The 12,819-nt window shown below is 43.5% G+C and overlaps 1 protein-coding gene across 2 annotated transcripts in view; it reads right to left on the bottom strand.

The window, feature by feature from the left end:
• Window positions 1-4,193: 4,193 nt before the first annotated feature.
• Window positions 4,194-12,819, bottom strand: part of bcap31 (B cell receptor associated protein 31) — a 34,703-nt gene continuing 26,077 nt past the window's right edge. For both annotated transcript variants that reach the window (XM_031293149.2, XM_031293150.2), the window contains exons 6-8: window positions 6,886-7,012; window positions 4,967-5,067; window positions 4,194-4,389 (exon numbers count right to left, since the gene is read on the bottom strand). In XM_031293149.2, the coding sequence (XP_031149009.1) occupies window positions 4,363-4,389; window positions 4,967-5,067; window positions 6,886-7,012 (255 nt within the window). In that variant the 3' untranslated portion in view covers window positions 4,194-4,362. The remainder of the gene's footprint in view (window positions 4,390-4,966; window positions 5,068-6,885; window positions 7,013-12,819) is intronic.

The following is a 12,819-nucleotide window of genomic DNA, read 5'->3' as shown; positions in this document are numbered from 1 at the left end:
GCCAACGAATCAAACTACTGCAATAAAACTAACGTCATGACCAACCGCTGACCTCCGTGTTGTTCATTTATCTCATTTATATTTAACTTTTATTATTTCTAGAGTTTTAACTGATACTTTGGGTTTAAGGTAACAAGAGAGGGTGTGTGTGTGTGTGTGTGTGTGTGTATGTGTGTGCGTATGTCTGTGTGTGTGTGTGTATGTGTGTGTGTGTGTATTTCTGTGTGTATGTGTGTGTGTGTGTGTATGTCTGTGTGTGTGTGTGTGTGTGTGTGTGTGTGTGTGTGTGTGTGTGTGTGTGTGTGTGTATGTGTCTGTTTCCCAAGTGCCCTTATGGATATTCCGGGCATGGTGAGAGTGTGTGTATGGGTGTGTGTGTGTATGTGTGTGTGTGTGTGTGTCTCTCTCTCGTCTTCTCTCTCGTCTCCTCTTTTGTCTCCTCTCTCCTCTCGTTTCCTCTCTCGTCTCCTCTCTCCTCAACTGTAATCTTGATGCTGGACGTCCAGGAGAAGTGCAGCTTGGAGCCTGTGTGTTGTTGTTGCTCTGTTGGTTTTTATAGAAGTTATTTTTGTGTAAGACTATATGAGCACGCTGTTATCTGCAGCCTGAAGACCTTGAAAATGCTCCGAACTTCCAGGAGGCGGAAGACAGAAATACCAAGACTATACCGTTACTGCCAGCGTTCCTCACGCTGTGAAAGCTGATCTGTGGTGAGACGGTGCAAAGGCTCGGCCGAGCGGCTCAAACCGGTTTCTAAAGCCAAGCGGCCGTTTAGACTGACAGCTGCCGCGTTAAAACAGACAGGACGGGAAGCTGGGGCGCTATGTTTAGACACGGGGACGGACAGACGGAAGTGGTAGAAGAAGTATTCAGATCCTTTATTACTGCAGTAAAAGTACTAATACTGTACCTCACTGTTAAAATACTCTGTTACAAGTTAAAGTACTGCATTGAAAATGTAACTTCAGGAAAATGTAGTTAATGTACTAAAAGTAAAGAAACATCCTCCTATTTTAGAAAGGATGTTGTCTGTCTTTCTGCCTGTCTGTCTTTTCTTTCTTTCTGTCTTTTCTTTCTCTGTCTGTCTTTCTTTCTGTCTCTTTCTCTCTGTCTGTCTTTCTGTCTGTCTTTCTTTCTCTCTGTCCGTCTTTCTTTCTGTCTCTTTCTCTCTGTCTGTCTTTCTGTCTGTCTCTTTCTGTATGCCTCTTTCTTTCTTTCTGTCTGTCTGTCTTTTCTTTCTCTGTCTGTCTTTCTGTCTGTCTTTTCTTTCTCTGTCTTTCTTTCTGTCTCTTTCTCTCTGTCTTTATTTCTTTCTGTCTGTCTCTTTCTGTATGCCTCTTTCTTTCTGTCTGTCTTTTCTTTCTCTGTCTGTCTGTCTTTCTTTCTGTCGGTCTGTCTTTCTTTAAGGAAGAATACGAGTTGTGATGAAGGAATCTACAGACAGCAGCCAGAATGCAGCAACTTCAGGTACGGCAAAGGAAGGACAGTCACTGTTTACTTCATTAATGAGTTTACTGTGTTCATGGACTGAGGATGGGACGAGGATTCAGCAGAATCTCAACCAGGGGATTAGGTATTCGGCCGAACCCCAAAAATCTGGATTCGGTGCATCCCTACTCTATAAGTAAATATAGAAAAAGACAAAATAGTATCTGCAATAACTTTTGATGCTGAGCAACAGCAGAGTGCGGGACCTTCCCTTTTTTCAGGAAATCAGAGGAAGAAAGATGATTAAATCACGCTCTTCATAAAACTGCAGCTTTTGGCTTCCATATATTTATCCCTTGTGTTGTTTTTTTTTCATAATTGTTGCTTTTAACAAAAAGAAAACAGACAAACAGAAGCTCTGGTTTCAGCCTCGTTTTGTTTCTTGTATATCTCTTTCTTGGATTTGCTTGTTTGTTTTTGTTTATTAGCAGTGTACGCAATTTTTGTAAGTTACAACCAAATTGAATTGAGAGACAGAGAGACAGACAGAAAGACAGAGACAGACAGACAGATAGACAGACAGAGAGAGACAGACAGAGACAAAGAGACAGAGAGAGAGAGACAGAGACAGACAGACAGATAGACAGAGACAAAGAGAGACAGAGAGAGAGAGACAGAGACAAAGAGAGACAGAGAGAGAGAGGGAAAGACAGAGACAGAGAGACAAAGAGAGAGAGACAGAGGGAGAGACAATCAATACAATTTTTGGAACAAGAAGCAAGCATTCAAGTAAGGCTGTCTCTCCTCTTTCATTAAATAAAATCAACAGTTCTAGTTAGACGTTGCCGGTGCCAGCTGGAGACGTCCTCGAGGGATGCGAGAGGAAATAAGAGCTGAGACGGGGCAACACTGTGTTTAAACTGTGAAACCATTCACATAAACCTATCAACATGAGACAGACAGACAGACAGCGAGAGAGAGACGACAGCGAGAGAGACAGACAGAGCAGTTAACATATCCTGAAACGCTGCGACAGATCGCAAAAGACTGAGTTTTTTTTTTTGTGTTAGTTGAAAGAAAATATCAGCAGAAAACTGCACTTTAAAATGTAAATGGTAGTATGGTGTTCCCAGTAATCCTTTAGGTGAGTGTATGTTGTTCATGTTATGTCTGTCGGTGTGTGATGTAGGGACATTTCATACTGGGGGGTCTGGGTGTCCTCCCCCAGGGAAGTTTTTGAGCATCAATGACTTCATTTCCTGCATTCTGACACACTTTCATGCACCAATTTACGTTGGAAATACCTTTATTTAGCCTATGTGAAGAAGAAAATAACAGATCACAATTCAAAATATATCAAAAATACAATGCAAAGTATGTTGTTGTGTGTCATTGGGAATTTTTTAAGTGGGTATATGGAAATCCTGGAGCTTTACTGTGTATACCTGCGTTTCACGTAAACTACACCACTGGTACAAAGTGACCTGTGCTGAGCAGACATTAAACATCAAACAATCGTTATTTAAAGAGGTTTCTGAAATTCACTGGGTGGTTTCTGAAAACAATGAATGTTTGGAGACTTTATAACCCCTGGTTGGAATCCACAATGTGCAATAATTACATTTCAGTTATCGATACAGGAAAGTAAGGCTGTTAAAGCGCTCATATTATGATTTTTGGCTTTTTGTGTTATATCTTTTTAGTGCATGTTATAGGTTTACAAAGTGAAAAAGCCCAAAGTCCCCCCCAAAGGGACTTACCATCTCCAACAGAAAACTCTGTTCACAAACTGCTCCAAACAGCTCTATTGTAGTCCAGCCTTTACTTCAGAGACAAACTTTTTAACACGTTATGGTAACACTTGAAGGTATTTACATAAGAGTGACATGACACTGTCATGAACGTGTCAAACATTATAAACAAGTCAAACATTTTTTTTTGTCATGACATGTTATGGTTATGGTTCGTGTGTGTGTGTGTGTGTGTGTGTGTGTGTGCGCTGTGTGTGTGTGTGTGTGTGTGTGTGAGATACTGTGTGGACTAGCCAGACCTTCCTCCGCAGCGCTGTGGAGAAAGGTCTGGCAATGCAAGACTAACAGTCCCTTAATTGAATGTGTCATGTCACTCTTATGTAGATAGCTTTAAGTAAAGTGTTACCCACGTTATAATGCTCGCCTAGCTGCTAGCGTGGCACGCCCTCATACTCTGCTTCTGACTGGCTAGTAGTCCTTACCTAGCTACTGATCATGTGATCTTACCTAGCTACTGAGCATGTGATCTTACCTAGCTACTGATCATGTGATCTTACCTAGCTACTGATCATGTGCGACTGCCAACAAAGATGTTCCAGCAGTGAGAGGTCTCACTCTGTAGCTAATACAGAGACCTGAACACAGGGTGAAAAGAGGAGCTGCAGCAATGTGCAGTACAACTAAAATATGGTGTTTTTTAAATTATTAAACCATGTAAACCTATTCTGATACAACCTCAAAATACAATCCTGAACCTGAAAATTAGCATAATATGAGCACTTTAATAAAAAAACAAAAAAAACACATTGGGCCTTTAGATTTTGGAATAAAACTCGTCTGTTTCGTGCAGAAGACAAGACTGACGTTCAGGTTGTTGTTGCTCTGCGGCGGCAGGAGAACAGGGAATGATCAGATCTGATCTTTCTGAGTCTCTCAGTAAATCAGCTGAAAACCAGAAAACTAAAAAAATACCTCGTCAGAAAGAAAGAAAGTTTCACAGACAGCCGACAATCTTTTTTTTTGTTGTCTTTTCTTCTTCTGATGAAGCTCCGACAGTCAAGATATTTTGTAAACCACATGTAATGAACCAATCACAGCCCGGCGACGTCGGGTAACTCAGAAAAGTACGTGCAAGTCGAGGACGGCGAGGAAGAGGAGCGAAGCTGGAAACCGTCTTAGTGTTTCAGTCTGACTTCTTGTCGCTGGTCGCCTGCGGACAGAAAACACACAAACGGTAAAAAAAATAAAAACACAGTGAGCACTTCATGCAGGCTGCAGGGTTCGTCACATACAGAGGAGCTCTGTGATTGGTCCATCAGATACAGAGGAGCTCTGTGATTGGTCAATCAGATACAGAGGAGCTCTGTGATTGGTCAATCAGAGAGTCGGAGCGAGGCTGGATCAATGGAAGTACAATTCCAGGATAATTGCCTGACATGCGGAGCGTCACCTTCCTCTCTCTGTGTCTGTATGTGTGCGGTTGTGTGTCTGTGTGTGTATGCGTGGGTGTGTGTGTGTGTGTCTCTGTGTGTGCGTGCGTCTGTCTCTGTGTGTATCTGTCTCTGTGTGTGTGCGTCTCTGTGTGTGTCTGTGTCTCTGTGTATGTGTGTCTCTGTGTGTGTGCGTGCGCATGCGTGTGTGTCTGTGTATGTGTGTGTCTGTGTGTGTGTGTGTCTGTGTGTGTGTGTGTGTGTCTCTGTGTGTGTGTGTGTGTGTGTGTATGTGTATGTGTCTGTGTCTGTGTATGTGTCTGTGTGTGTGTGTGTATGTATGTGTGTGTGTGTTACCAGCAGTTTGCTGTGTTCCTCCAGCAGTCTGTCGTACTCAACCGTCAGATTCCCGGCCTGTTTCTTCATCGCACGGACGTCACTGTCCGACTTCTGCAGAGCTGCAAAACATAAAACACAGCGATGGGATGAAACCAAGTACATTTACTATATATATATATATATATATATATATATATATATATATATATACATATACTTTTCACTCCACTACATTTATCTGACAACTTTACAGATTCAGATGTAAATATGTAAACATATGCCAGTTTGTAAAATATATAAATTCTCTCTCTCTCTCTCTCTCTCTCTCTCTCTCTATTAAATTAAAACAAAACAAATGAAAGGATGAAAATGAACACTGAATTGAATTTAAAAGGCAACACTGAAAAAGCAATGACAGTTTAATTTTAAATTGTGGTTTTCTGCTGATATTTTCTTTCAACACAAAAAAATCTGTGTCGCGGCGTTTCACCATGTCTTTATTGTGCCAGTTTATATTGCAAAGACGGAAAATTGTGCAGCCCTAGGGTCCTATCCTGCACCCAGCGCAGCGCAAAGCCTAAGTGTCTTTGCTAGTTTAAAGTGCCCATATTATGAAAAAAATCACTTTTTCTGGGATTTGGGGTGTTATGTTGTGTCTCTGGTGCTTCCACACACATACAAACTTTGATAAAAACCATCCATGCTGTTTAGAGTGAGATACGGTTTCTGAATGTGTCCTGCCTTCAGTCTCTGGGTGAGCTGGTCAAAATCGGCACGGCTTGTGATGTCACAAGCCGGAACGAGCAGGCTAACCGCAACCATTAGCTCGTAGCGTTAGCATGCTAACGCTAGCATGCTAACGCTAGCATGCTACCTCATTTTCAATAGCAAAGCACTGCTACAACACACACAAGTTCACCATAATCTACAAAAGAACTACTTCCATGTGCGCCCTCATTTAGAAGTCTCCCAGCTACTGCACATGTGCAGTGCAATCAAAGATAGTTCAGAAGAAGAAGAAAAGAGGTCTCACTCTGTAGCTAAAACAGAGACCAGCTGAAAAGAGGATCTGCAGCAGTGAGAGAGAGCGGTGCAGTACAACAACAATATGGTGTTTTCTGAACATTAAACCATGTAAACCTATTCTGGTACAACCTTAAAATACAATTATGAACCTGAAAATGAGCTGAATATGGCTGCTTTAAGACCGACCCAGTTGTCAGTTTCCCATCGCGTGCTGGTCTTACAGGGAGGTGTGTTCAGGTGCATTCTGGGCATGCTGGTCTTACAGGGAGGTGTGTTCAGGTGCATTCTGGGCGTGCTGGTCTTACAGGGAGGTGTGTTCAGGTGCATTCTGGGAGTATTGCTATCTTGAGGCAGTGGGAAGTGATGGCACCATTGACCAACAAAAAACTGGTCTAAAGTCAATAACGCAGCATTTCATTGTTATTTTAACAGAGCATTAGTAAAATGCTCCTAGGCTCGTGCACAGCGTGCACACTATGCTTGTTACACACACAGGGACGCACAGCAGCACACACACATGCAGAAGATTACAAATAAAAATATTACGGTGCAAATCCTCCATCATAACAGCAATGCTCCAAGGTCCAAACGCGCCTGGCTTTTAAAGGGAATGGGAGATGATCTCTGATTGGTTGATTGCATGTTACGCCCAAAACACACCTCTGATTAATGAAGACACTAAGTACAACCCTTTAGAACCATGCGCCCGGCACACGGACCCTTTTTACTGCCGTCAAACTAGCAAAAGTGGATTTGGACACGCCCTAAACACACCTGCACCAGGCGCTTCACGCCGTGACCTCAGATCGTTAAAATAGGGCCCTACCGCCGCAGCCTAAAGGCACTACCCCCATTCAAAATGAATGGACAGACAGTGTTTTCGCCGCAGTCGAAGTGAACGCAGCCTGTACCTTTCTTGGTAGCGTCCAGCTCCTCCTTCAGCGTCTTCACCTCCTCTTTCAGAGTCTTGTTCTCCTCCTGCGGTCCGGCTCCCTTCTTCCCGTCCTCCGGCACGTCCACGCCAGCATCACGGAGTTTCTATTAAAAGAGGGAAAAAGAAACAGACAGTGTTAACATTTCAGACAGATAGAGTAGGTCTAGACCACACTATAATTTACAAAGACCCAACAATTCCAGTAATTCCCCCAAGAGCAAGCATTTAGTGTGACAGTGGCGAGGAAGAACTCCCTTTTAGGGAGAAACCTGGGACAGACCCAGGCTCGTGGTAGGAGGTGTCTGACGGTGCCGGTTGGGGGTGTGATGAACAGTGGCAATAATAGTCACAAAGATAATGGAACAGTGACTAGAAATGGTAGTCGTAGTAGTTCATGGCTTAGCTCGACGCTCCACTTCCGGGAGAGAGAGAGAGAGAGAGAGAGAGAGAGAGAGAGAGAGAGAGAGAGAGAGAAAGAAAGAGAGAAAGAAAGAGAGAGAGAGAGAGAGAGAGAGAGAGAGAGAGAGAGAGAGAGAGAGAGAGAGAGAGAGAGAGAGAGAGAGACAGAGAGAGAGCGAGAGAGCGAGAGAGAGAGAGAAAGAGAGAGAAAGAGAGAGAGAGAGAGAAAGAGAGAGAGAGAGAGAGACAGAGACAGATTCATGTTGTTGCTGATATCCATCAGTTTTGTTCATATTGTTACATTATGTTGACATGATTGTTGCTTTTATACGAATGTTAACCTGATGCTCTATAGTCTCATCCTACTGTACAACTGGATGTAAATGTGTAACATGTTTCCCTGTTTATGTGCTTTAGCAATACTGTATGTCAATATGGTCATGCTAATAAAGCCTCTTTGAACTGAATTGAATTGAGAGAGAGAGAGAGAGATGGTGTCAGCGCTCAGAGCAGACAGCTGTTGTCTATCAGAGCTGAGAGTACATCAGCAGTTTACTCGTTGAGTAGTAGTAAACGTACAGCGTAGGTCTCTGAATAAATGCTGCAGCTCCTGAAACCCCAAAGTGATCTGCAGCAATGTGCAGTACAACAAAAATATGGTGTTTTTTGAAAATTAAACCATGTAAACCTATTCTGGTACAACCTGAAAATACAATTATGAACCTGAAAATTAGCATAATATGGTTTACGGCATAACGCCTTTTCTCATTACAAACAATAACAGAAGATGGATATTTCAAAAACGTTGTAGCTACCTATGATTGTTTGATTGCTAACATTAGCTCAAAACGCCATTCAAGTGACAGCCTTTGTTGTGTTTGATTGCTAAGGGCCCTGACACACCAACCAGACAGCCGACCGTCGGCAGTAAAGCCAGTCGGACCGATCAGTCGGGTCCCGAGGTCCAAAAAACGCGTCAAAACACACTGAGGAGACGCCGACTTGAGCGTACGTTCTGCGCGTGCGTGAAACGTAATACGTCTCCATAGCAGCAGGCGGCGCTAATCTGTATTGTTTCCATTAACAGTCTGATTATTTCCCAGAAAATGAAAACCGGCAGCTGATTGGACGAACGCGTCACGTGGGTCTTTTTTCTCCGGAAATTCACAGCCAGACTGTCATGGCGGCTCGTTCAGAATACGATCTCATATTGGACTAAAATAGTTCACCGAAACGTGTTTCTGAAAACATTTTAAGAGAGAAATAGGCCGTGCAGTTGCTGAATCTGTCTTCATTTCAGATCAACAAAGGTCAGTTTAAAAGATTTGTCAGATTTTGAGAGGCTCATCCGCTCCCCATTTCCGGGTGAGTCCCGACTGAACATGTCAGGTCGGCCCAAATGAATGCCGACGGCTCCTCCAACGGCCGACGGCACGAACACACGGAACAGACTCGAGTCACCGACCTCACCAGACGGCCCGACGCCCGACATCGGGCTGGTGTGTCTTCTCTCTAACTCGTAGCCAGCAGTGAACCAACTTCGTTATGTAGGTCCATTTTTATTGTACTGACATTACAGAAGTCTCTCGTTAGCAGGTTATTCTGTGGCTAACAGTGACGCATGCGCAACTCACATCTGGCAGCGACACTGTTTCCACCGTTTGTTCACAATGTGTGAATGTTTGACAAAGTGTAGTGTGAACGCAAACCCAAACAAATGAAAGATGTTGCAACTTCAGCCCCCGAAATGCACCGAGTGAAAGTGCCCTTTACTTGGCAATAAATCCTTTTCCGATTTTGATTTTTAATATCTTATTACTGCAACTGCTGCACAATGATTAACGCTCGGGATGACATTATACATTATACATTACATGTCATTTAGCTGTCGCTTTTATCCAAAGCGACTTACAATTGCTATATATGTCAGAGGTAACACACCTCTGGAGCAACTAGGGGTTAAGTGCCTTGCTCAGGGACACATTGGTTGATGTATCACAGTGGGAATTGAACCCTGATCTCCCACACCAAAGGCCTGTGTCATATCCACTGGACCATCACCACCCACAATGAATAAATAAATGAAAGAATAAATAAAGTAAAGAAAAGCTGCAGATGAACGGGAGAAATAGACGTGAACACGATTTAAACTGCTGCGAGGCGGCTGTTGAAGTTTGAAGCTTTCTGTTTTGGTGATCAGTTTGAATCCGCCCACACAGAGAGCGACAGGTGTTCATACCAAACGCCTCCTCACCTCGTAGTCCTGACCTCAGAGTGACAGCTGCTGCTGCTGCTACAGAAAACCCTGCTCTCTGATTGGCTGGCAGGCACACACATACACACACAGTTTATTTTTCCTTCATCACTTATTAACATGATCACAAGTGTGTGTGTGTGTGTGTGTGTGTGTGTGTGTTTGTGTGTGTGTCTGTTTGTGTGTCTGTATATCTGTGTGTGTCTGTATGTATGTGTGTGTGTGTGTGTGTGTGTCTGTGTGTGTGTCTGTATCAGTGTGTGTGTGTGTCTGTGTGTGTGTGTGTCTGTGTGTGTGTGTGTCTCTGTCTGTGTGTGTGTCTGTATCAGTGTGTGTGTGTGTCTGTATCAGTGTGTGTGTGTGTCTGTATCAGTGTGTGTGTGTGTGTCTGTATCAGTGTGTGTGTGTGTCTGTATCAGTGTGTGTGTGTCTGTGTGTGTGTCTGTGTGTGTGTCTGTATCAGTGTGTGTCTGTGTGTGTGTGTGTCTGTATCAGTGTGTGTGTGTGTGTGTGTCTGTATCAGTGTGTGTGTCTGTATCAGTGTGTGTCTGTGTGTGTGTCTGTATCAGTGTGTGTGTGTGTGTGTCTGTATCAGTGTGTGTGTCTGTATCAGTGTGTGTGTGTGTGTCTGTGTGTGTGTCTGTATCAGTGTGTGTGTGTGTGTCTGTGTGTGTGTGTGTCTGTATCAGTGTGTGTGTGTGTGTGTGTCTGTATCAGTGTGTGTGTGTGTGTGTCTGTATCAGTGTGTGTGTCTGTATCTGTGTGTGTGTGTGTGTGTGTGTGTGTGTGTGAGAGTGTGTGTGTGTGTGTGTGTGTGTGTGTGTGTGTGTCTGTTTCAGAGAGAAGGAGGAGTGTTTGGTATTTACACCTGTCTATGTCAGTGTTGCTGTGACTACAGACATTTGGGTTTTTTGGTATCAATCCAAGTCTATAAATTCCGGCCAAAGCCCCGTTTCGACCGCAGGAACTTTCACCTGGAAGTCAGGGAACTTCTGAGGAACTCATTGTGTTTCGACTGCAGGGACCACGGTCTAAATTTAAACTTTCGTGGACATTTTACAACCAGAAAAAGTCCCTGATCGGACTGATAATTTAAGCTTTAGTTTCAGTTAAGATAATAACCGTAATTGCCATTAATAAGAAGCATCTTACATTCAGTAACGTGTCTTAGGGCTGTGCAATTAATCACATTTTTAATCGTGATTAAAATTTCGGCATCTAACAATTAGTCCTGTCACGATAACAAATTTAGCTGGATGATAAATTGTCCCAGAAATGATTGCGATAAACGATAATATTGTCGTTCCGAGACCATTTTCATCTAATATAATGATAATGGAATAATAATGCAGGTACACCTTTTCAATGATCAATACACTTTTACTTCTAAAGAATATTTAACGTTGGAACTGGAAGACATTTTAAATATCCACAAAAAATGAACAAAAAACAACCAAAAACAAGAAATAAAATGGAAATTTTTCCGGCCGTGATAATGTCCTTTTAAAAATGATCGAGGTCATTTTTATTCAGATTTTATCATCATGCGATTAATTGATGTATTGCATATTGCGAAAGGCCTACTAACAATCACAAAAACGTAAAGTAATAGGCCCTATAGAAAAAGTTATTTTGCACGTTATGTTTTGCAGGTAATCTCTTATTTCGTCTCGTGTTCTGACGGTTGAATTCAAAAAGTTGAATGGTAATAGCATGAAGGGAAATGTCACAGGTCAAGGTGTAACCCCTCACGTGTCTGTCAGCGAAGTAATCTGATGATGTATGAACCGAATTCATCTACAATCCCCCGAGTGCTTGACAAGAAGTCTCATATCACTCCAGCCTTGTCGGCTCTCCATTGGCTCCCTGTAAAATTCAGGATTGATTTTAAGATTTTAGTGCTGACTTTCAGAGCCTTAAACGGTCAGGCCCCAAAGTACATCCTGGACCTTTTGAAGCTGTATTTCTCTGGCTGGACTCTTCGGTCCTCTGGCCAGAACTTGCTTGTAGTCCCTAAGACTCGTTATAAGACCCGAGGGGACCTCTCTTTTCAGTCTGTTGCTCCCAGACTGTGGAACGCCCTGCCCCTGTCCATGCATCTGGCAGACTCTGTTGTCTCTTTTAAAAAGGATCTGAAAACATGTTTATTTAGGAAAGCCTTTGGTTGATGGGTTTTCACTAGTGTCACTTTAATTTTACATATGTATATACATTTTATATTGTTTGTTTTACCTATTCTTTTGTACAGCACTTTGTGATTTTATCTGTGAAAAGCGCTTTATAAATAAATTTTACTTACTTACAAGAACAACAACAGCTGAGAGATGAAAACAAGGTTCTTTTCTTACTATATACGTAATCTCGCTTTACCAGACCTTCCTCCACAGCTAGTACAGCACAGACTAGTCCACACAGCATTCTGGGATGGGAGAATATGTGCTCTGGATTATTGGCATTTCTTTAAACCAATCACAATCATCGTGGGCGGGGCTAAGCTCCGGACGGAGCCACGGTGCCTCTGCAAAATAGTCTCAGGAAGGAACTTGTTTTGGTGGAACATGTGCACGTTCAAAAGTAGTTTTAGTCGTGCAACAGAAAACTCGTACCAGGGTACAAGCGGCCGAAATGGGTTTCCTCAGGAGGGTGGCTGGCGTCTCCCTTAGAGATAGGGTGAGAAGCTCAGCCATCCGTGAGGAGCTCGGAGTAGAGCCGCTGCTCCTTCGCGTCGAAAGGAGCCAGTTGAGGTGGCTCGGGCATCTGGTAAGGATGCCCCCTGGGCGCCTCCCTAGGGAGGTGGTCCAGGCACGTCCAGCTGGGAGGAGGCCTCAGGGAAGACCCAGGACTAGGTGGAGTGACGTCCAGCTGGGAGGAGGCCTCGGGGAAGACCCAGGACTAGGTGGAGTGACGTCCAGCTGGGAGGAGGCCTTGGGGAAGACCCAGGACTAGGTGGAGGGATTATATCTCCAACCTGGCCTGGGAACACCTCAGGATCCCCCAGTCGGAGCTGGTTAATGTGGCTCAGGAAAGGGAAGTTTGGGGTCCCATGCTGGAGCTGCTACCCCCGCGACCCGATACCGGATAAGCGGACGAAGATGGATGGATGAACAGAAAACTCAGATTGGACAGATAGTCTAACTAGCTGTCTGGATTTACCCTGCAGAGATCTGAGGAGCAGTTAACCGTAGTTAAGGTTCAAAAGAGATTTGAGGAATTTCAAAAAGCCAACATCAAAGTTTCAGCTTTAACGCCAAATTATCT

Source organism: Sander lucioperca, chromosome 12, assembly GCF_008315115.2.
Source record: "Sander lucioperca isolate FBNREF2018 chromosome 12, SLUC_FBN_1.2, whole genome shotgun sequence".
NCBI lineage: Eukaryota > Metazoa > Chordata > Actinopteri > Perciformes > Percidae > Sander > Sander lucioperca.
This window is presented reverse-complemented; position numbering and strand designations above follow the sequence as displayed.